The sequence below is a fragment of the Corella eumyota genome, chromosome 1, assembly GCF_963082875.1.
Source record: "Corella eumyota chromosome 1, kaCorEumy4.1, whole genome shotgun sequence".
Lineage (NCBI taxonomy): Eukaryota > Metazoa > Chordata > Ascidiacea > Phlebobranchia > Corellidae > Corella > Corella eumyota.
The window spans coordinates 2,613,924-2,639,572 of NC_137490.1; the positions used below are offsets into that span (position 1 = coordinate 2,613,924).

Below are 25,649 nucleotides of genomic sequence, written 5' to 3' on the forward strand. Positions count from 1 at the left end.
AAAATTTTCTCGCGTGTCTGCGAGTTTTAGAGATTATCAGGCTTTAACTATAGGATTATGCTTAGTTTTAGTTAAATTATAGATAACTATTTTTTTTTTGTTTTTTTTGATGATTTAATCAAATTATGCAAAGTTTTTAGAAGTAAAGACGTTTATTTTTGCCAAAAGTGCAGATTGCCCGTCGGCAATAAATCAATAAATGGTTTTAAAAGTTAGACCAGTAGTATGCTTGGTCTGTTCGTTATATTTCTTTTTTATTTTGTTGTATTTTAGATATTTATGAAAAAATATTTAAATGTGTATGGTAAAGTTTGGCAATACATTACTTTTATTTAACATTCTATTATTGTTTTAGGTTTTTACAGTCTTAACTAAACTAAATATTGGATTTATTGTTCACCGAGTCCAGGATATTCAAGTAAAATGGCAACTCCAAAACAACAACAACGAAAGTAAAATAATTTAAAAAAAAAATTTCTAATTTTTCGTGTAAAATATTTATATATATATTTGTAATTAGTGCAAACTAAAAAATAAAACAGTGACATAACAATTTTTTAGTCGTGATCGGGAAAGTCCTAATACCCCCCTCAGCCCGACAGTTTACACTCGTAAGAGTGAGAAAGATCAGATGATCAACCTCAACAACAGGATGGCTGTTTACGTGGAGAAAGTTCGATCGCTGGAGACCGAAAACTCACGGCTTCAAATAATGGTTTCAAACAGTGAACAAACGAGCAACAGAGAGGTAATGGTGTGATTAAAATTATATATTTTGTCCTTTTTAATTTCATGTTTTTTAAATGTCATTTTTAATAGTCATATCACTAAATAAGTTTTCGGTTCAATAGCAAAAACATTTAAAATCTAAGAAAGAAACAAGTTAAATGATTTAACAAACCATAACTAATCCTTAGTATTTTACACACCACTAATCATTTGTTTGTTTATGCTTTAAATTCTATATTTTCGTGTTTGTAAAACAATTTTTTAGCTTTTTTTGTATACTAGTCTAATAGCTTGATTTTATACAATGTCTGTTTTTAATGCAAATTTAATCGGGTATTACTGTACTAAACACATTTTACTGTAGTATTTTAGGAATTTATAAGATATACATTTGTGGCTTATGGCCATTATCATATTGTTTTATGGAGATATCATACGGTGTAAGTAAAATACAAACTTCAAACAACAATAAACTAAAACCCCATTCCAATAAAACAAGGATTTATGACAGTATGTACATTATTAAAGAGAATTTAGTTTAATGACATTTTGTTAATAATTGACAAGTTAAAGTAGTAAGTAAAATAAATCATTTTAAAAACAGGTGAAAGTCAACTTAGTTATTTTATAAGCAAATTGCAAAATTAATTTTTAACATTAAAATAATATATATATATATATATATATTTAAAAATTTAGTATTGAGGTTTGTATAAGGTAGCCTAAGTTGGTTTAACATTATTACTATAAAGTTTGTTTATGGTTTCAATTTACACTCAAGCAATTGTTTTTACCGGTTTTAGTTGCACGCTAGTAATTCTAACTATGCTTTGTTCTGGTTAATTGTTATAACAACAAAACACAAAACTTTGAGGCTTTCCGATTTAATTGTGTGATTTTAAATAATTGGATAAAGGTCTTGAAGTAAGTTAAAGCCTAGTTAAACATAACAGAAATTAGTTTAGGAAATATTTTCCATTACAAGCTTTTTTACAAGTTTTGTGTATTTTTGAATAGTTTTAAATTAGTGAAAAGCTTTCGTAGAAAAATTATATATAAAACATACAATATAAAATGCTCCTGTTTTTTGTTAGTACTGTAGTAATTTACAGTTAAGGCAATTTAAAATGAGTGCTTAGTTTTTTAACATATATGTATAATGTTATTTTTGGTACAGTTTGAACTCTGTGAGTTTAAAAAAATCATGCATGATTAGATTACTTTTAACAACATTGTACCATTTTAGTTAAAATATTTTCACTTTCTTGAAAGTTTTTTTTGGGATTATTTTTAAAAACTTTATTGTTCGTGTTAACTTTAGTAAATTGTAAGTTAATGTTTAATACATTGGTTAAATATTTATTATGGCAATGACAAGAAAGGTTAGTTTATTTTAATCTACTACCTTATATCAAGAGTGTTGTATTATTAATGTTTTTTTTTAATTAAAAACTGCTATATATATACATTAATTGTCATTTTAAGTAAAATTAGGTATTGATAGCATTGTTAATTATTTTTATTATTTTTAAAAAGGTGTCTAACATGAAGGGAATGTATGAACAAGAAATATCAGAAGCGCGAAGGTTATTGGATGAATTATCCAAAGATAAAGCTGAAATTCAAATTGAGTTGACATCTTATAAGGATAAAGCTGAGATGGAAAAAATAAGGTAAAAAAAATAGTATGTGATTGTATGTTTATTGAATAAACTAATTTTTGCACACATTTAATTATAACTAATTTTAGGAATTAATTTTGTTTTTACAAAGTGTTAAATATTTTTTGTTTGGGTCATGTTGTAGTATTTTAAAATGTCAGTTTTAAAAAAAAGATCAATTATTCAAGTAAATCTGACATCGTTTGTAAAATAATAACTAATTAGTTTTTTTCACGACAATTTTTATTTTATCATAATTTATTTTACAAACTTATATATAACTTTGTATATATACAAAACCTGCACAAGCTTTAAAGAGTGGTTTGTTTAAAAGTTATGTTTTTTTAAGTTTTTTAATTTTAAATATTTTGTAATGTCAGGCATAAAGTTACGCAACTTTAAAAATCCAGTTGTTGAAATTTGTTAAATTTTGTTCCACCTGTTTTAGAAAACTTTTGTTTCAAATCCCCCTAGGGAAAAAGTGCAATTTTAAAGCAATTTTTGTTTTTGTAAAAATTTTAATGGTTTTTGTAAATTAATCAGTTTTCAAACTTTAGTTATGTAAAATGTTGAATTTTTGTTTATATATATTATCATTTAAAAAAAATTAATAGTTAATAATTTAAGTGAACGATTTGATTGTGTTTTTTTGGGAGACTTTGATAAAGTGTTATTTTAAGATAGGACATCTGTGTTTAACTTTGCAAGTTACTATTTTTTACAAAAATGTTGCAGCAAACCATAAATTAGAAAACTTAAATTCATTCAAGCATATAATCCTACATTTTTGTGGCCTATAATTTATATTTCGTATTACAATTCTACTATCCCATATGTTAACCCTTTAAAAATAAATTCGTAAGATTCGGTTGAAACTACTTAAAATGTCGCCTTAAATTGTTTTGAAATGTGAAAGGGTTGCAATGTGGCGTTCTATGATTTTCCACGCTTGGGTAGTTACGTTCGGCCGGCATATGCGATGCTTGACCGAGAAAGCGCGCGAACGATTTGTTGTTGGCTTTGTGACGTCATAATTGTGGTATTTGTTACGCGCGAAAAACTAAGCCAACACGATAAAGTAAATGTCAATTCGTGATGCTAAAAATATGAAAAATTTCTAAAATAAATTTCAAATAATTATTACGTAAAAGTTTTACTTTTTTTGAGTTTTTTTTTGTAAATTTTGTGATGAACACACCCGCATTTCTTAGTTGTTAAAATAACATAACGCTATTTAAATTAATTAACATATATTACAAATACAACTTTTTTATTTCAGTTCATTGACTGCTTTTAAAATGTTTTTGTTTGTAGTTTTCAAGGGTTAATTGCCACTTGAAAACTATCTTGAGTAGTTTTGTCTGCTTTGCTGGACTGATTATAACATTTCTACAATTTAACAAAAACTATATTTTTTTTTCTATTTTTTTTTTTTTTGCACATTGATAAAAGTAAATAATAAATACGATATACAATTAATATTACAACAACGCGACGGGAAAAATGACAAATCAATTTAATGATTTAAAACATGCCAAAAAGATTAATGTTTACATAAAGATTTGAAGTATGTTATGGCATGGTGACAAAACCGAAAATCTTATTAACTTATACACTTAAAAAATATACTAGAGGTTAGTTATTTGTTGTTGATATATAATGATGTATAATTGACGATGTTTTTAGTATGGGAAGTCGCAGCATTTAACATTTACAAAGGAAATGCGTTTACAATGTAGCTTGATAAATTAGTTAATGAAAATGTCACTACAGTAACTGCATTCTAAAATATTTAGGGTATTTTTTTAAAATAATTTACTCAATTTACTAAATGATTATTTTACGTGTTAATTAGACCATGAACTGTTAGTAGTAATGTAATTAACAGCCGACATTTTTACTGAAAAATCTTTTTTTTTTTTAATTAATTCACCACACAAATTAACCTACTTTTTGCATGCCCTCTTTGTAAACAAACTACCCACGTGGCCTAGTTTGTGACGTCACAAAACGCCTTGTTATATTGTCGTAAAAGTCTTTGTAGTAAAAGTAAACATTTTTAAAACATGGTATAATAATACTTCAGTAAATAATTGTTAAAAAAAGCTCATTGTTAAAATTAAAATTTTCTAGATTTTTGAAATAAAAGTTTTATTTGCTTTTTATTTAAAATCCTTTTCTGAACTGGACTTTAAAAAAAATTATAGAAAGTTTTAACTTTTTTTGCGATTTTTAATTTATAACATAAAAGCAAAAACCCAACATTTTAAAAATTAAAAAACTTTTAAATCGATTTACAATTACTTATTAAACGAATGTTAATTTTATTGGTTTTATATTTTTTATAATAAATTATTACCAATTACGTAATATATAAAAGTAGCTTAAACAAATACACTTGGCTATTGTTCACAATTTTCCGTTTTTTTAGTTAAATATTAATAAAACTGAATTATAAGTCATATAATCAATTTGTAAATATATATTTAAGAAGATAAAGCATATTCAAAAGCTATTTTACTTATAACAACTTAAATTACTTATAAATTACTGTCCGCGCTAAATTTTTGAGTCCTTTTACGTGTTTTTTTTTACATGTATTCCGACCCTTTAAATGTTTTAACTATAACATCATTATAATCTAATAAAAGTGTAATATTATATTTTATAATCGGGTTAACTCACATATATATTGTTACTTTTACGGTCTTAATTTAGTGCAAGAATGTAAACTAGAAGTTATCCAAAACCGATTAGAAAACGTAATTTTATACGTAATTGATTGGATATAAAAACTTATATGTTTTAAATTACAAGCTAACATAATCCTTTAATTTTAAACAAATTTATAAAACTTAATACCTACATGTTGTTGGAATAAATATTAACCTTTTTTATTGTTAAAATAACAAAAAACAGTTTGTAAAAGAGGAATTTGTTTAGACAAAGTTTTTTATTAGTTTAAAAAAAAATATTTTGTGCAATTTATATTTTTATATTTTATCTTATATTAATACAAAATATTATATATATACCCTATTTTTGCTGATTTAACGCCAGTGCAAATAAGTTCAAAACCATTTATTCACAATCTTAAAATCTACTTTTAAAAACAGCGCGATGCCGGCTTCCCGCCATTTATGACGTCATATGTAGCGCCCAAGGGAAAATGTTTCTCTTTTTCTCTTCGTTTTTTTTTCACAGAGCGACGAACACTTTATTACGCTTACTATTTACTTTGGGTTTAACTCAATTTTGGTTTGGTAATCTTGTTTAACAAACCAACTATTTCCTTTTCACTTAGTTGTTGTGGATATATTAACTCTTGTATTTTCTATGTTTGGTATTTATACTGTTTTGTGGGTTTGGAAAACATTGTGTTATTAGAAATTTAGTAGAATAAATAATAACATTTGCTAAAATGTAAAGGTATTAATTGCTTTTTGTTTTACTTTAATTTTTCCATACATTTGGACCAAAAAAATTTTGTTAAACAGTTTTATTAAATATAAAAAGATTTCTTTTATAAGTACCGGAAATGTATGTATTGTATGTATAACAAATTTACGACTTTAGTATGAAACCGAAGTCATTTTGTGTTTTGGTATATGTAACTTAATGTTATACCTATCCAAATATATTTCTTTACACCTAAGACACATTTTTAATTTTTTTTCTCACAGAGCAAATGGATTGGCTCACGATTACTCAGTCCTCGAGGAAAAATACAAACAAGTAATGTCAAGATTGAGCTCTAAAGAGTCACTTTATGCTTCTGCTATTTGTGATAAGGAGGCGTTAATAGAAGAATTAGGTAAATTTTGTATGCCATCAATTTAAGAATTACATTTTTAAACCAATTTGTTTAACTTTAAAACAGGATTTTTTAAATGTTTTTGTTATTTCAGAATTGAGCAAAGCAAAGTTGACTGATGCCCAAGGAGAAGCGGAGGAGAATAAGAGGTTATTGGATGCAGAGACTCTCCAGAGAGTTGACTTTGAGAATAAACTTCAGTCTATGAGAGAGGAACTTAGATTTAATCAACGACTTTACCAAGAGGTAAGCATGCCTTTTATAAAGTTAAAAATTGCATAAATGTGGGCCAAATTGGTAAGTATTTTTGTAGCAGTAATGTTTTTGTTTTTTTTATTTCATTAAAATTAGTTATCTTAAAAACTCTTTTTTTAATTGATGGCAAAAATAATAAATATTTCATTATGAAGGAGTTTAAAAAATGTTCATATTGTTACCTAATTTACATTTTTTTAAATTTATGTTTTTAAAACTTTTTAGGAAATTACTGAAGTCCGAAAGCGGCAATCGGTTAGTGTTACAGAGATCGACCAGAAGGTCAAAGGTGAATATGAGAGTAGACTGGAGGCTGCTATTATTGATCTAAGAGAGCAGCAAGGTTATGACCTTGACCAAATGAAGGATGAACTTGAAGGTCAATTTACTGCCAAGGTGACTTGAAATTTTTATTCTAAATTTAAAGTTTCATATTGGCGATTTTTAAAAAAATACTAGCTTGTATATGTTTACTATGCTACTTGGTACTTTCTACAGTACACAAAAAAATATGGTAACCTGGTTTTTGGTATTCGTTATTTTTCAGTAAAATAAAATTGTAAGTACCACAGAAAGCTTCTAAAGGCATTTTGTGATTCAGTGTCGACCCTACTAACGTACAAATACATTGCCTACAAAATTGCAAAACTCTCCAATATAGCACTTCAAAAATATTTTTAAACACATATTTATACTGTTTTTTTTAAACTCTAATGTATAATATTAATTTTAGGTTATTTTAATTTAAAATTTATAAATTGTTATACCAAGTTTATAATTGGCTTTTGTATATCACTAAATTAACAAATTATAACATTACTTGTAATATTTTGTTAATGTTTTACTTTCAGATCGAGACTTTAACACTGAAACTTGATGAAACATGTAAAGCTCATTCTAAAGCTCACGAAATGTTGAAAGCTGCAGAACTTAAAATAGATCGATTCCAAATCAACATCAGATCTATCCAAACTACTGTAAGTTTTTAATAATTATTCATTGTTAATATTTTTTATTTATTCTGGCTTTGCAGTATGATCACATTATCCCTGTAGTTAGATCACATTATCCCCAGTTTAATTTATTATTAGTCAGTTTCTTTAAAAACAAAGAGACTAGATAGTTTAGTTACAGTCTTTTTTAGTTGACAGAATTTTCTCATGCACCTTTTTGTAGAAGAACTTATTAAAAATATATTTAGTAAACTCAAAAAATGTGTTTGTTAGGCATGATTCGATAAAGCATTTTTTTCTTATAATTAAAAATATTTTTATATTAAAAGTTTATGTTTATTAGGCAGAGGTAAACAAAAAAACTCAATCTGAAATTCTCAGTGAATTAATGCAGGAGGTTTGAAATTATTTCATAGATAAAAAAATCTTGTCATAGAAATACATTAAATAGCATATAAAAAGAAAGTGTAGCCGCTAAAAAAAGATAAAGCAATACAATATTTAAAAACACAGCTAAGAAATTTTGTTGGTGCATGATACAATTAACATTTACGTCTCTATATTGTATTTCAAATTGTTTTTATTTTTTTTCTTATTTTTTTAAAAATTATTTTAGAACAACAACCTGAGCAACCGATGTCAAGATCTCGAAGGTCAAGTTGAAAGCGAACGAGAAATGAGAGTTACAGCCGTGATCTCGGTCGAGAAACAGAGAGACGAGGCTCGAGAGATGCTCCGAAGCATGGAGAAGGAGTACCACGATCTTGTGGATCTTAAGATCAAGTTGGATCAGGAGATTGCTGTTTATAGGAAGTTGCTAGAAGAGGAAGAACAGAGGTGGGTGGAAGTTTATTTTTAATTTTACAATTTTATTTTTTTTAGACTTAAAATAATATTATTTGAGATTAAAAAGTTAATATTTTTATTTTTTATGAAAATTAATTAGTTTTTCTAGATTGTATAAGTTATTAGACCAATATATTTACAAATGAAATTTTTTGGTTTAAGTTTTTTTTTGAACTTTTGATGTTTTTTATCCATTTAACTTATCTGTCCATTTAATATATTATTTACTTCAATTTTTTTTTCAGGTTATTGTATTAAATATTAGACACTCAAAATTTATTTACAATTTAATTTCTTCTTTAGATTAAACCTGAGTCCAAGTCCAGCTGTGAGTGGATCAGGATCGAAGAGAGGAAGAACTCGACGAAAAAGAAAGAGGACTGCTCAAGTGGAAGTTGATGCTAAAACAAGAAAACAGGTTTGTCAGAATTTTATTTTTTCACAATATTTTTAAGAACTAGTTAATAGCCCGTCCTACGGTTGGTATTTTAATTGTCGAAATATCGTCACAACTTGCAATTAATATTTGCCCGTGATAATTCACCTGTGCACCACAAAAGGCAATTTCATTTATTTTGTAAGCCTATAAATTGCACATTTATATATATTTATTATCCATTAAGCTTTATTATTTAAATAGGTTTTGGTTCTAGGCTAATTCAACTAAAATTTCTCAAATTTAATTTTTTGATTTTTTTGGTTATTGGTTGCTAATTTTTATTATTTTGTTAACAGCAACAAGAAACAACGACGACAACAACTTATACAAGCGAAAGTGTGACAACAACTCAACAACAACAAGAGGTAGGAAAAGAAGATATTTTTCATGAGAAGGTGGCTGTTTTGAGACTAATTTTTAACTGGCAACCTTTTTAAAATTCTTACACAAACAAATGCCACACCCAAATTTAAAAAAAAAATCTTTTGCCAAATTTTTTTTAAGTTTATTCTTTTTTTAATTTTAACAGGGAAGTGGAAATGCAGATGGAAACAATAGTTGCATTGTGATGTAACAGTGACAAATGGGTGGGGCTTAGAAAGGGCCTTATTTGAATAACAGTAAGCAGAAAAATGAGAAAAAAATTAAAAAAAATTCCTCAATTTAAGACCAAATTGGGAAAAAACTATTTTACCCAATTTTAGGGTGAACTGTATTCAATTGTATACCTGTGTATTATATTTTGTATTTTCATGTTTGTGTAAATTGTAAATAATCATGGTTTTAGGCGTTTTGTTAAAAAAAGGTTTTTGAAAAGTTATTTTTTTGCAGTTTTAAATAATAGCCAATAACATTAAGCCATTTCAATAAACATTCTTAATTCCCCAAAATTGAAGTCCAAATATGTATATAAAAACCATATTAAATAATTAAAGCCATTTTAAAATTAAAAGTAGCAAAATTGAGTGTTTTGTCATTTTAACGGTACGCGTGTGTTTTAAAAAGCAATTGTTTTAATTAAACCAATTACCTAAAAAATAAAAGTGCTCTAATTTCCTAATTGTTTCGTTATTTTTTATCTCAAATAATTTTGTTGAGTTCTATGTATTCTAATATTAAATTTTAAAAAATATGTGGACATTGGCTTGTTGGTATTTGTATCATGTTTTGAATTTTGTAAATATTTGTCATTTTTATCATAATTCGCACATACGTTAAAATGTTGACTGCCCCCTTTTTGTATATACCGAAAATTTTCTGATGTCATTTTTTGCTGAATTTGGTGATTTCATTTTCAAATTTTACAGCAACCTTAAGAATTAGGCTTTTTTACAATTTTATACAACATTAAAAGTTAATTTTATATAACATAAAACCTTTTTTTTGAATATATCTTTGCGTATGTTTCGTATTCAATTTATAATAAAATTTCGCCTTTTTCAAAATATTTTGTGTCGCAGTGACAGAAAATTTGGTGAGTATCTAAACATTTGATCCTTGTAAAGCTTAATGTTTGCCTTAAAAGGTTTAGCCTAGCAAAAGTAGAAATTTACTAGCACAAATTTTATAGAACTATTTAAAAAAAATAAAACTGTAGAAACAAATTATGTTTCACGAAACGAAACTAATTTGTATACAGTTACTTGCAAAAAAAAGTGCGAGCTGGTATTTGATATAAAACTTTATAGGTAAACTTTGTTTTGCATAAAAAAGTCTGAAGTAAATTTTATTTAATTAATTTATGCTTGGTTGATTTATTAGGCAGGTTTGACTTGCGTTTGTTAAATTCTACGTAGTTTTTGCTCTTTAAGTTCAAGGCAGGTGTATTATGTTTTGTTTTTAAAGTTTGTTTTAGCAGTCTTAATGTTGAAGGTTTTTTTGATACAGTTTATATTAAATTTTGATAAAAACACAAATTGCTTTAAAATAGGATAAAATTGATTTTTTAGTGCTAAATTAATAAATTAAATTTGCAATTAATTGTTAAAAGTTTGATTACTATTTATACAAGATATCACAAACACATTTGTAGTTGTTACAAATGTAAAGTTATAGAACAACAGAATTTATATTTAGCTTAACAGTGAGGTGGCTGAGCTGTTAAACTACAAACTCGGGTTCGAATCCGGGTGAAGGAAAATTGAAAGTTCAAATTGTAAGTTTTTAAATTTTTTTTAAGTATATAATAATTGTTGTATGAAAATTACTATCGTGGGGTTAAAAAATAAAACATAAATATTCTTTGTTAACTTTGTATTTTATAATACATTTTTTTTCGTAGTAAGGTAAAGTTGCTAATATAACCAGGATAAAAAACAGATGCATTTCAAGGAATGGATATATAACACAACACAACTTTACAAAAAGAAAACATTTTGCTGATACATTTTTACGATATTTTTTGTAAAATGGAATATATTGCCAACTGCTATCAAGCGCTTTTAAATTAAAAGGTATGTTTACAATTTTTTATCTGATGTTTTTTAAAACCTAATTAATTTACGGTTAATTTTTATAATAGCTAAAAAAAAACAGACCAAATAATTAAATATAATACATCAAATAACATTAGTAAGTTTAGAACTATATATAAGTCTGTAAAACATCTTACAAAATTAAGTTAAAGAAAAGGTATTAATTTTATGAAGTTTTAAAACCTGATTTTTAAAATTCCATCAGATGCGAATTAATCCAACCAATGTACCACAAGAACAATGTATATTTCATTTTACCAAAGTATTTAGTGTAAAAAAATTGGAGGTATCGTATTAATCGCATATGACTCTGCTGTTTTTACCAATTTTAATTAAAAATAGAAAAACACTTTTGATTAGTTTAAATTGTATTGTAAGCTTGTTAAACGTCTTAAAAATTATGCTTTGATTAAAATTAAGCAAATTTTTTTATTAAAATAGCAATTTTCGGCATTTTATACAAGGCTATATATATAGCCTTGCCGTTTTTACCAATTTTGAAAAAAATTCGAAAAATATTTTTGAAGATTTTTTTTGTAAAAAAACAATTAAATTATATTATAAGCCATCTTACCTTTTTAAAAATCACGTTTTTGTTAAAATATAAAAAATGTTAATATTTTTTTTTAAATCAATAGATAACTATACCAATAAAACCGCACTGTTCTAACAGCCGTGCTTGCAAAAATTTTTTGGCAAACATTAATATTTCCGAGAGTTATGACAAATTTATGACATTGATTTTTAAATTTTTTTAGAACTATTTTAGTATAACTAATGCTCAAGATAAAGAAATTTTCGAAAATAATTAAAAGAACAAAAAAACATTTTTTTATTTCGCGTACATTGAATTGTTCGCGCGACCTTTTGACCTAATTAAACCCAAAATAAAAATTACCTCAAACTTTTGTTTTTCGCGAAATGTTTTATCTTGAATGTTAGTTAGGCCAATGCGCGTCTAATAAAATACAAAATTTTAGGTTTTGAGATTTCATAAATTTTTAATAAAAGTTTCATAACTTTTATGAATATTAATATTTTCGAAAAATATTTTGTAAACACGGTAATTGGACCTGTGCGGTTCTAACACAACAATTATTTTTCGATTTAAAATTTTTTATTTTTTTTCAAAAAAGTTGTATGCAATATCATTGACCAAAAATATCACGTGACCTAATAAAAACCAAAATAAAAATTACCTTAAACTTTTGTTTTACTGAAAATTTTCGCGAAATGTTTTATCTTGAATGTTAGTTAGGCCGATGCGCGTCTAATAAAATACAAAATTTTAGGTTTTGAGATTTCATAAATTTTTAATAAAAGTTTTATAACTTTTATGAATATTAATATTTTCGAAAAATATTTTGTAAACACGGTAATTGGACCTGTGCGGTTCTAACACAACAATTATTTTTCGATTTAAAATTTTTTATTATTTAAAAAAAAAAATTGTATGCAATATCATTGGCCAAAAATATCACATGACCAATTTAAACCCAAAATAAAAATTACCTCAAACTTTTGTTTTACTAAAAATTTTCGCGAAATGTTTTATTTTGAATGTTAGTTAGGCCAATGCGCGTCTAATAAAATACAAAATTTTAGGTTTTGAGATTTCATAAATTTTTAATAAAAGTTTCATAACTTTTATGAATATTAATATTTTCGAAAAATATTTTGTAAACACGGTAATTGGACCTGTGCGGTTCTAACACAACAATTATTTTTCGATTTAAAATTTTTTATTTTTTTTCAAAAAAGTTGTATGCAATATCATTGACCAAAAATATCACGTGACCTAATAAAAACCAAAATAAAAATTACCTTAAACTTTTGTTTTACTGAAAATTTTCGCGAAATGTTTTATCTTGAATGTTAGTTAGGCCGATGCGCGTCTAATAAAATACAAAATTTTAGGTTTTGAGATTTCATAAATTTTTAATAAAAGTTTTATAACTTTTATGAATATTAATATTTTCGAAAAATATTTTGTAAACACGGTAATTGGACCTGTGCGGTTCTAACACAACAATTATTTTTCGATTTAAAATTTTTTATTATTTAAAAAAAAAAATTGTATGCAATATCATTGGCCAAAAATATCACATGACCAATTTAAACCCAAAATAAAAATTACCTCAAACTTTTGTTTTACTAAAAATTTTCGCGAAATGTTTTATTTTGAATGTTAGATAGGCCAATGCGCGTCTAATAAAATACAAAATTTTAGGTTTTAAGATTTCATAAATTTTTAATAAAAGTGTCATAACTTTTATGAATATTAATATTTTTGAAAAATTTTATGTAAACAAAATTGGACCTGTGCGGTTCTAACACAACAATTATTTTTCGATTTAAAATTTTTTATTTTTTTTTAAAAAATTTGTATGCAATATCATTGGCCAAAAATATCACGTGACCTAATTAAACCCAAAATAAAAATTACCTCAAACTTTTGTTCTACTCAAAATTTTTGTAAAATGTTTTATCTTGAATGTTAGTTAGGCCAAAGCGCGTCTAATAAAATACAAAATTTTAGGTTTTGAGATTTCATAAATTTTTAGTAAAAGTTTCATAACTTTTATGAATATTAATATTTTCGATAATATTTTGTAAACACGGTAATTGGACCTGTGCGGTTCTAACACAACAATTATTTTTCGATTAAAATTTGTTATTTTAAAAAAAAAATTTGTATGCAGTATCATTGGCCGAAAATATCACGTGACCTAATTAAACCCAAAATAAAAATTACCTCAACTTTTGTTTTACTGAAAATTTTCGCGAAATGTTTTACCTTGAATGTTAGTTAGGCCAATGCGCGTCTAATAAAATACAAAATTTTGGGTTTTGAGATTTCATAAATTTTTAATAAAAGTTTTATAACTTTTATGAATATTAATATTTTCGAAAAATATCTTGTAAACACGGTAATTGGACATGTGCGGTTCTAACACAACAATTATTTTTCGATTTAAAATTTTTTATTTTTTTTCAAAAAATTTGTATGCATTATCATTAGCCAAAAATATCACGTGACCTAATTAAACCCAAAATAAAAATTACCTCAAACTTTTGTTCTACTCAAAATTTTTGTAAAATGTTTTATCTTGAATGTTAGTTAGGCCAAAGCGCGTCTAATAAAATACAAAATTTTAGGTTTTGAGATTTCATAAATTTTTAGTAAAAGTTTCATAACTTTTATGAATATTAATATTTTCGATAATATTTTGTAAACACGGTAATTGGACCTGTGCGGTTCTAACACAACAATTATTTTTCGATTTAAAATATTTTATTTTTTTTCAAAAAATTTGTATGCAATATCATTGGCCAAAAATATCACGTGACCTAATAAAAACCAAAATAAAAATTACCTTAAACTTTTGTTTTACTGAAAATTTTCGCGAAATGTTTTATCTTAAATGTTAGTTAGGCCAATGCGCGTCTAATAAAATACAAAATTTTAGGTTTTGAGATTTCATAAATTTTTAATAAAAGTTACATAACTTTTATGAATATTAATATTTTCGAAAAATATTTTGTAAACACGGTAATTGGACCTGTGCGGTTCTAACACAACAATTATTTTTCGATTTAAAATTTGTTATTTTAAAAAAAAAAATTTGTATGCAATATCGTTGGCCTAAAATATTACGTGACCTAATTAAACCCAAAATAAAAATTACCTCAACTTTTGATTTACTGAAAATTTTCGCGAAATGTTTTATCTTAAATGTTAGTTAGGCCAATGCGCGTCTAATAAAATACAAAATTTTAGGTTTTGAGATTTCATAAATTTTTAATAAAAGTTACATAACTTTTATGAATATTAATATTTTCGATAATATTTTGTAAACACGGTAATTGGACCTGTGCGGTTCTAACACAACAATTATTTTTCGATTTAAAATTTGTTATTTTTAAGAAAAAAATTTGTATGCAGTATCATTGGCCGAAAATATCACGTGACCTAATTAAACCCAAAATAAAAATTACCTCAAACTTTTGTTTTACTAAAAATTTTCGCGAAATGTTTTATCTTGAATGTTAGTTAGGCCAATGCGCGTCTAATAAAATACAAAATTTTAGGTTTTGAGATTTCATAAATTTTTAATAAAAGTGTCATAACTTTTATGAATATTAATATTTTTGAAAAATATTATGTTAACACGGTAATTGGACCTGTGCGGTTCTAACACAACAATTATTTTTCGATTTAAAATTTTTTATTTTTTTTCAAAAAATTAGTATGCAATATCATTGGCCAAAAATATCACGTGACCTAATTAAACCCAAATTAAAAATTACCTCAAACTTTTGTTGTACTCAAAATTTTTGCAAAATGTTTTATCTTGAATGTTAGTTAGGAAAATGCGCGTCTAATAAAATACAAAATTTTAGGTTTTGAGATTTCATAAATTTTTAATAAAAGTTTTATAACTTTTATGAATATTCATATTTTTGAAAGATATTTTGTAAACACGGTAATTGGACCTGTGCGGTTCTAACACAACAATTATTTTTCGATTTAAAATTTTTTATTTTTTTTCAAAAAATTTGTATGCAATATCATTGGCCAAAAATATCACGTGACCTAATGAAAACCCAAAATAAAAATTACCTCAAACTTTTGTTTTACTGAAAATTTTTGCGAAATGTTTTATCTTGAATGTTAGTTAGGCCAATGCGCGTCTAATAAAATACAAAATTTTAGGTTTTGAGATTTCATAAATTTTTAATAAAAGTTTTATAACTTTTATGAATATTATTATTTTCGAAAAATATTTTGTAAACACGGTAATTGGACCTGTGCGGTTCTAACACAACAATTATTTTTCGATTTAAAATTTGTTATTTTAAAAAAAGAAATTTGTATGCAATATCGTTGGCCTAAAATATCACGTGACCTAATTAAACCCAAAATAAAAATTACCTCAACTTTTGTTTTACTGAAAATTTTCGCGAAATGTTTTATCTTGAATGTTAGTTAGGCCAATGCGCGTCTAATAAAATACAAAATTTTAGGTTTTGAGATTTCATAAATTTTTAATAAAAGTTTCATAACTTTTATGAATATTAATATTTTCGATAATATTTTGTAAACACGGTAATTGGACCTGTGCGGTTCTAACACAACAATTATTTTTCGATTTAAAATTTGTTATTTTAAAAAAAAAAAATTGTATGCAGTATCATTGGCCGAAAATATCACGTGACCTAATTAAACCCAAAATAAAAATTACCTCAACTTTTGTTTTACTGAAAATTTTCGCGAAATGTTTTATCTTGAATGTTAGTTAGGCCAATGCGCGTCTAATAAAATACAAAATTTTAGGTTTTGAGATTTCATAAATTTTTAATAAAAGTGTCATAACTTTTATGAATATTAATATTTTTCAAAAATATTATGTAAACACGGTAATTGGACCTATGCGGTTCTAACACAACAATTATTTTTCGATTTAAAATTTTTTATTTTTTTTCAAAAAATTTGTATGCAATCTCATTGGCCAAAAATATCACGTGACCTAATTAAACCTAAAATAAAAATTATCTCAAACTTTTGTTCTACTCAAAATTTTTGCAAAATGTTTTATCTTGAATGTTAGTTAGGCCATTGCGCGCCTAATTAAATATAAAATTTTAGATTTTAAGATTTTATAAATTTTTAATAAAAGTTTCATAACTTTTATGAATATTAATATTTTCGAAAAATATTTTGTAAACACGGTAATTGGACCTGTGCGGTTCTAACACAACAATTATTTTTTGATTTAAATTTTTTTATTTTTTTTTTTCAATTTGTATGCAGTATCATTGGCCAAAAATATCACATGACCTAATTAAACCCAAAATAAAAATTACCTCAAACTTTTGTTTTACTGAAAATTTTCGCGAAATGTTTTATCTTGAATATTAGTTAGGCCAATGCACGTCTAATAAAATACAAAATTTTTGGTTTTGAGATTTCATAAATTTTTAATAAAAGTTTCATAACTTTTATAAATATTAATATTTTCGAAAAATATTTTGTAAACACGGTAATCGGACATGTGCGGTTCTAACACAACAATTATTTTTCGATTTAAAATTTTTTATTTTTTTTCAAAAAATTTGTATGCAATCTCATTGGCCAAAAATATCACGTGACCTAATTAAACCTAAAATAAAAATTATCTCAAACTTTTGTTCTACTCAAAATTTTTGCAAAAGATTTGTTCTTGAATGTTAGTTAGGCCAATGCGCGCCTAATTAAATATAAAATTTCAGATTTTGAGATTTTATAAATTTTTAATAAAAGTTTCATAACTTTTATGAATATTAATATTTTCGAAAAATATTTTGTAAACACGGTAATTGGACCTGTGTGGTTCTAACACAACAATTATTTTTCGATTTAAAATTTTTATTTTTTTTTTCGATTTATATGCAATATCATTGGCCAAAAATATCACGTGACCTAATTAAACCCAAAATAAAAATTACCTCAAATTTTTGTTTTACTGAAAATTTTCGCGAAATGTTTTATCTTGAATGTTAGTTAGGCCAATGCACGTCTAATAAAATACAAAATTTTAGGCTTTGAGATTTCATAAATTTTTAATAAAAGTTTCAGAACTTTTATAAATATTAATATTTTCGAAAAATATTTTGTAAACACGGTAATCGGACATGTGCGGTTCTAACACAACAATTATTTTTCGATTTAAAATTTTTAATTTTTTTACAAAAAATTTGTATGCAATATCATTAGCCAAAAATATCACGTGACCTAATTAAACCCAAAATGAAAATTACTTCAAACTTTTGTTTTACTGAAAATTTTCGCGAAATGTTTTATCTTGAATGTTAGTTAGGCCAATGTGCGTCTAATAAAATACAAAATTTTAGGTATTGAGATTTCATAAATTTTTAATAAAAGTTACATACTTTTATGAATATTAATATTTTTGAAAAATATTTTGTAAACACGATAATTGGACCTGTGCGGTTCTAATTAAACAAGGTTAAAAAAATAAAAACATTTGTTGATGCAATACCAATGTTTATTTTATTTTTAAGATTATAATTCAAAATTGCTATAACAAAATAAAACAATAAGCCAATGTTTAAATTATTAAACAGTCATTGTTATCTGTATATATCCAAAATGGAAATTTAGTAAAAAATAGGTCTACCTTTTTTCATTTATGCTTTTTTTTTAATTTGATGTGCTTTTTTATTAATATTCATGTAATCTTTAATTATAACTTTGTATATGTTAGTCAAAACATATAAAAAAGTTTTTCGGTTTATTATACAAAAATAGTTGGCACATAAATATCTGAAACAGAAAAGGCAAAAAGTATAAAAATTAACATTTGTTTACAAACAACATCGGAAAACTGTCTTAAAATTTAGCTTAAAACACATCATTGTATTACATTGATAACAACACTAAACACTATTATCTATTAGACCAAACGTAAAATAAATTGTTAAATAAAGTAAATGACTTTTGTAAACTAAAACATGTACAAAACCTTAGTATTATAGATTTCAAGACTTTAAACTAACAATAAAACATATAAATGGTCAAAAAAACATTTCTTCATTTATTACACCAATTTTATTGTTTTATCCTTATAAACTTCCAATAACGCACCAGCATAATATTAATGTTATCTTACTGACAGAACTGACATGTGATAACATATTATTGTAAACAAAATCACGTGATATTACGTTACCGAGCTTTTAAGTAGTTTAACGCGAGCAATATACTCGAAGTTTCGCGACAGTTTTTCGTCGACTCCGTGGCGCAACGGTAGCGCGTCCGACTCCAGATCGGAAGGTTGCGTGTTCAAATCACGTCGGGGTCAAACTTTTTAATTTATTTTTAAAATTTTTTTTTTACATTTAAAATCAAGCTATTCAATTTTTTTAATATTTAAAATTATTAACTGTTTGTATTTAAATCATATATATTAACATTACGTTTGATTTAATAGGCCAGGTAAAATGGTTATTAACGTTTTTGTTTATAGTTAAAAAAATATATTAAGTAAAAAAAATGTGGTAATAAAACCAGTAAAGTAACTAAACTTTAAATATTGTTTTATTAAAAACTAATATTGCAACATTTTTTTGTGATCTAACTAAAACAAATGTTTTGTGTTTTTTCTAACAATTGCTTACATGTAGTATAAAAACAAACCTAGTTAAACCACTTAATTCTTGTAAGAGCAAGGTAGGCTAAAGAGCTAAATTTACTCATTAATTAATTTGATTTCTTTTGGTTTTAAAAATAAATCAAAAATGAATGACCCCGACGTGATTTGAACACGCAACCTTCCGATCTGGAGTCGGACGCGCTACCGTTGCGCCACGGAGTCAGATGTATGTCATTTACAAAAATTCCAACAGTATAATAACTTGTGACGTAATTTCCCGTTTAAACGTTTATTTATATCTCAACCCAGTCTAAAAAAGGCAATAGTTAAGGAAAAATAATTTAGTTCAAATTCACTAACTACCAAGGAAAAATAATTTAGTTCAAATCAGTAAAAATGTTTTGTATTTTTACCAGTAATTGCTCACATGCAGTACAAAAGTATTCTTAAGTTAACCACATTTAGTTTGTGCCAGAGCTAGTTTTAAAAAAAAAAGTTTTTTTTCTGAATTTAAAAAAGATTGACCCCGACGTGATTTGAACACGCAACCTTCCGATCTGGAGTCGGACGCGCTACCGTTGCGCCACGGAGTCATATGCCAATCAATTACCATAATTCCAACAGTATAATCCCTTGTGACGTAATTTCCCATTTAAACGTTTGTTTTATTTGCTTCAAGTTGTAGTAAAGTTTTTTATGATTTGCAGCTACCTTAACTAAGCTATGTAATGTAACAAAATCTTTAATTAACATCTGCGCCACGGAGTCAGATGTTATTTATTTACCATAATTACAACAGTATAATCCCCAGTGACGTAGTTTACCGATTAAAACTTTGTTTATTTTGCTTCGAGTCGTTATAAAGTTTATTTATAATCTACACAAACAAACGTTTAATCGGGAAATTACGTCACCATACTGTTGGAATTATTGTAAAAAAACAATCATCCGACTCCGTGGCGCAACGGTAGCGCGTCCGACTCCAGATCGGAAGGTTGCGTGTTCAAATCACGTCGGGGTCAATAATTTTAATTTTTTCGGAGTCAAATCTTTTAAATTTTTTCGACATTTTTAAATATGAAAATTAAACGAATTTATAATTGTATAAATAAACCTATAGCTATTTAAGAGTATCTGGCTCTAAGAAATCATTAATGTGATTAAACATATTATTTTTATGTTTAACTTTCTTAAACCAAATTTTATTTATTTAATATACAACAACTACACATAACAAAAACATTTAAACAATTTAAATACAGTAACTATTACAATACATACATATAAAAAAACTATAACAGAATAAAACTTTGTAAGATAGTTAACCTCGTGAGCACATAAACTTAAACATTTATATTTAAACATTATCAATGCAATCTAGCAGTTACTCAGCAATATACTTTTATTGTAAGGAAAATACCCTTTCTAAACCTGGCAACTGAAACAAGAAAATAAAAACTTGACGACTAAAAACTAGCAGTGTCAAAAATAAATATTAGCCTTAATAAACAAAATTGTTTATAACTTAATAAGTCTCTAATTTCTTTCTCAATTTGTCTTTAAAAACCATATTAAATTAAAGTTTAAAATAAAACTGCACTTCTGTTTTATTTAATCCTTACTAAAATCTTTAAAATCGAATAAAATTACATGTTCGAATTTTCTCCACATTTGCTTCTTTTGCTAAAACTAATTCTCTCTCTCTCTCCCTTTCTAAATCTTCGTCAAACTTCCAACCTTTGCCATAAGCCCCTATTGCTCTCTCTCGTGCCCAAGTGTTGGGCATCCACCATGCATCGTGCTCAGTAGGTGTCGCTGGAGTGCGAGCACAATCGCGGAATCGACGTGATGTCATTACAGGGGTAACAAATTGTTGCTGGGTTTCGTAGTCTAACATAAAAATACCTCTTTTTATATTTTTACCGATTAAAAACCTAAAACTTAGTAAAATTTAATTAGAAAATTACTTTTTAAATTCAACATATAGTACATTTAAAATTTATTTTTACTTTTTAGCCTTTTTAGTGAAAAAAAAATTAAAATAGTAACACAACATAAATATAGACATACTCGGTTTCGAACTGCTGGGTAAAAGATTTTCATTTGAGTGAACAATCTTGCGATTATTTAGTGTCATGTGACTTAATTCATGATCACTCATGACATGATTTATTGCCCTCATGGAAGACTGAGTGTTCTAAAACAAAATTGTGATGTCATAATAAGAAAGTAGAATAAAAGAAACAACAAAAAGTTTTCCAAAAAAAACTTGTCATTATAATTGTTTTAATTTCATTTTGTAAATAAAATAGAAACTTACTGAAGCAGAAAGCTCAAAATTAATTCTAGATTGATTTACTTCACTTTCGTTATAAACTTTCACACAAGTCCCTTTATTCATTGAATCAAAACTGGGGGAAGTACCACTAGGGGAAGGACCCTTTCTTCTTGTGAACAAGGAAAGAGGGGATTTACGACTAGGGGACTTTTCTTTTACAGAAGGTGGTGGGAATATGTTAGGAGGGTGATTGCTTTGAAATGCCCCAAAATCTTCAAATGATTTGGGGCTACCCGTCATGGGTGCAGCATGTTGGGGTGAAATTTGGGTTTCTTTTATTTTTGGCGAATTTCGGGGTGAATGGGTTCTACGTTGAGTGGATTTTAATGATTGTTTGTGAACTCGGGGGTGGGTAGTTGACTTGCGTTGATATTTACGAGGGTTTGAAGTATGGGAGGGACTTCTACCTTCAGCATTCATAAAATCCATCAATCTAAAAAAAAATTTCTTTATTGTAAAAATTTTTCATTTAAAGTTTATTGAACAAATGGTTCACATTTAATTGTTACATGATTTTAAAAGTTTCAGATTGGCTTATAGCGAAAATCTCACGAGCAGACTAGCTATTTTGTTGTAAAAGGAGATTATTCAAATTAAACATAAAAACTTAAACAAAATGGTCCCGCAACATAAAGTTCTGTAAATGTTTTAAAAATATTTTTTTTGCAAAATAAATTGATTTTGTGTAATTAAAAAAATTTCTTATTACTAAATTTTTTAGTTGTTCAAATTTTTACTTTTGCAAACTCGAATCTTCGCCACCAAAGTTGAGTTGTCTTCTCGGATCGAGTGGTGTTTCCTCAGATGGTGATTCCCCATGGTAAAGTCCCTGGAATTTTCTTTGATCGTAGTCTTTTTCAATGATCGGATTAGGGTGCGGAGGTAAATGAAAATTAAACCTAAAATATTTTTAAAAATGTCAAATCAATTTTTGTAGAATTTTTTTCGCTAACCCTTGGTGGTGGAAAAAGTTTCTCTCTTGCAAATCATCTTGGGTTAAGTCGGTCATATTTTGTTGACCTTCAACTAATGGGGTCATGACCGGATTATTTGGGTGGAACTGGATTGGGACTGCCTCCATGTGGTGATTCTGCGCAATAAAATATTTTTTGGGTAATTTTTTTCAAAAACTGTTATGCAATTTTCAATTTATTGGCAAGATTTAAATAATGATTGATAAGTGCATTCTTGTTATAGAAACACCTTTTTTTTAACATAGGATCTTTGCATAGGAGTTAGTTTCATGGTTCTTACTTTGGGACTTAGATGTTGTCGTAACTAAAAAATATAAAAACAATTATTAAAAAACGAAACTTTTAGGATTTATAGTTTATGAAAATATTTTAAAAATAAGTTTAGTAATTTACTTACTGGAGCAGTTCTGGTTTCTGAAGTATTGAATTCATTTCTTAAAAAAAAAAAAAAAAATTTAAATTATTTACAAAAAGATTTTTTTTATTGCTCATTTATTTCTTGAATAAAAAACCGGCAGTGTGGTGTAGTAGTAAGAACACTTGCTACACTCTTGAATAAAAAACCGGCAGTGTGGTGTAGTAGTAAGAACAGTTGCTACAAGAAAAAATAGATAAACAAAACTTTGAACATTATTACCCATGCAGTTGCTTATGTTGTTGCTGTTTAATATAATGAGGTTGGGGTTGTTGCAAATGTCTTTGATTAAGTGGAGTTGGTTGATGCCCACTGTGGTGCCTGAAATATATTAAAAAATGTTGTTAGCAAATACGAAAAATTCATCAACAAAAAAATATACGTAAATAAATTTGTACTGGAATTCAAGCAATGTTAAAATACAAAATTTCTGTCAAAATAAAACCTAAAAATTAAATTTACATTTTTCCCGGATGTTTATTAGGGGAATGAAGTTTGGGTGAAGCTGATTCCATTTCCTTGTTTACTGCTTTTATTTGATCCTTAAATAATTAAATTGTCAAATCACATAATGAAAATTTCCATATTGTAATGTCAGTTAAATAAATAAGCATATCACCTAAAAAAATGAATATTAAAATAAAATGATTTATTTTGTATAAATATATAAAATATATGTTTTCCAAAAATCGTGGCAAATTTTGTAAAACTGTCTTGATAGTAAAGTAGTGTTACAATTTAAATTAAAAAAAATATCAATTTTACTGTTCCGGTTTGTTTCTGTAACATTTCATCCACAAGTTTTGCAACTTTCTTTTGAATTAAACCTTTTTCACCACCATCTAATGATCTTCCATGATATACAACTTCTACCACCAAGTAGTGGGGTTTGCCAGCATTTGACGGTGGCTGTTGTTCTGTTACCTTTAATTAAAAATATCATCAATAAATAGCATAGGATATTTATACATATATAAGGTAAATAAATGAGTTCAATTTTAAGTACTAGACTATATACAAAACTTTACAATTTAATTGAAAATCCGAAAGTTTAAAATTAAATTGATAAACTAAGATAAGCACAAAAAACACACGTTTTTAAAAAAATAATTTTGTGAGTGTAAAAGAATTAATAAATTAAAAATAAATTACGGTAGAGTTTGTTGAAGTTGTTGAATTTTTGGTTTTATTTGCTGTATTTTGTTTTGGACCCCGAGATCTAGGTTTTGGGGTTGGGGTGTTTGCTCTAAGAATAATTGAATAAAAGCTTAATCCAAACTAGTTTAACAAGAATCTAATTTTTAAATCCTTATTTTGTTGACATTTTTACATAAAGTTAAAAAAATTTCATTTTGCGAATTTATAAATTTCTAAATAATCTTGTATTATGAATTAAATATTTAACAAATATGCTACAAATTGTTTAAATCTTACTTAATTTCCTTTTTGGCAGGTGAGGGAGTAGTTATAAGGTTAACAGAACTGACTTTGTTTAAAGGTTGAGTTGAAGCTTGCGGTATGACATACTTTCGAGGCAAAGTCTGAAATATATTTAATGGCTTTAAAATTAAACTGTACATAATTAGTTATAAAGATAAGACAAACAAGAATTTTTTTTTAAAACAAAAACACAAACAAAAAAAAGTCTAAAATCTAAAATAATACCTTTTGTTTTGGAGATGAAGTTACAACATTTTGATTATTTGTAAAAACAGATTTTCTTTCAGTTCTTGGTTTTGGATAAGGAACATCTAAAAATTCATCATTATTAAGATGTAGAGGTGATGGTTTGGCCGATTTAACCAAAATATGCAATTCTTTACTTGACATATCATATTTCTGTTTATCGTCGGCAATAATTTTAGCCTCAAGTTGGTTTAATAAGTTGTTACCTTTAATATTAGATTTATATTTCTTATTTTTTAAAGTATTGTTGGTGCTTTTACTTAAATTCTGGCAAGAATTTGAATTATTTGATGAAATTGATAATTTTGAGAAAGAAGGTTTAGTATTAAGTACACCTATAACTTCTTCATCTATGTCCGAAATGGAAGAAATTGACGAAAGATATCTTCTTGGTTTTTTAATCTTTTTGTTTTTCCGAAATGGGTTGGTTAAAAATCTGTGCCATTTTTTGCCCTTTTTCTTTTTGTATTTTGAAAAACTTGAAACATCTGTGGCAATTGTTTGGCTTGAGCTTGCTTCACTTACACTTTGATTAACAGAACTTTCAAAACTTAGGCTTGATTTCGGAATATATTTGTTTCTTCTTTGCTGCACTTTTTTTCGCTCCATAACATTGTTTGTTATGGTGCTTTATTCTTATACAATATTTTTACCCACACACATCACATAACATACATTTTAATTGCTACAAAAAAGAAAATTTATTGTAAGGCTTACTCTACTAGGCTGCTTATTACTTATTAAATCAACATTTCAATAATGACGTTTTGATTTCTGCAACATAAACTTTTTTATAGCGATGGATACACACAACAAAATAGTCTGTTTGCCAGTATTAAATCTAAAATGAAAAGGCAAGTATAATGTCACGTAAAACGAACTAAAGGCCTCTACTTAATTTTTTTAAAT

At 26.2% G+C, this 25,649-nt stretch overlaps 1 protein-coding gene and 4 non-coding genes across 7 annotated transcripts; 3 read left to right on the plus strand and 2 right to left on the minus strand.

The window, feature by feature from the left end:
• Window positions 1-353: 353 nt before the first annotated feature.
• LOC145749694 (prelamin-A/C-like) lies at window positions 354-10,134 on the plus strand. Of its 3 annotated transcripts, none has more exons than XM_082565527.1 (11): window positions 354-452; window positions 562-748; window positions 2,266-2,402; window positions 6,074-6,204; window positions 6,299-6,450; window positions 6,685-6,855; window positions 7,311-7,436; window positions 8,029-8,249; window positions 8,562-8,676; window positions 8,994-9,092; window positions 9,227-10,134. In XM_082565527.1, the coding sequence occupies exons 1-11, from the start codon at window positions 424-426 to the stop codon at window positions 9,269-9,271; spliced, it is 1,413 nt and encodes a 470-aa protein (XP_082421653.1). In that variant the 5' UTR covers window positions 354-423; the 3' UTR covers window positions 9,272-10,134. The 3 variants fall into 3 exon arrangements, with proteins under 3 accessions (XP_082421653.1, XP_082421661.1, XP_082421669.1); XM_082565535.1 differs by having other exon boundaries at window positions 8,994-9,062; XM_082565543.1 differs by lacking the exons at window positions 354-452; window positions 562-748 and adding an exon at window positions 1,976-2,111.
• Window positions 10,135-18,964: 8,830 nt separating this feature from the next.
• Window positions 18,965-19,036, plus strand: Trnaw-cca (transfer RNA tryptophan (anticodon CCA)). Its single transcript has one exon. It is a non-coding gene; the product is annotated as a tRNA-Trp (tRNA).
• A 441-nt stretch (window positions 19,037-19,477) lies between these two features.
• Trnaw-cca (transfer RNA tryptophan (anticodon CCA)) lies at window positions 19,478-19,549 on the minus strand. Its single transcript has one exon. It is a non-coding gene; the product is annotated as a tRNA-Trp (tRNA).
• Window positions 19,550-19,848: 299 nt separating this feature from the next.
• Window positions 19,849-19,920, minus strand: Trnaw-cca (transfer RNA tryptophan (anticodon CCA)). The gene has a single exon. It is a non-coding gene; the product is annotated as a tRNA-Trp (tRNA).
• A 357-nt stretch (window positions 19,921-20,277) lies between these two features.
• Trnaw-cca (transfer RNA tryptophan (anticodon CCA)) lies at window positions 20,278-20,349 on the plus strand. Its single transcript has one exon. It is a non-coding gene; the product is annotated as a tRNA-Trp (tRNA).
• Window positions 20,350-25,649: the final 5,300 nt, after the last annotated feature.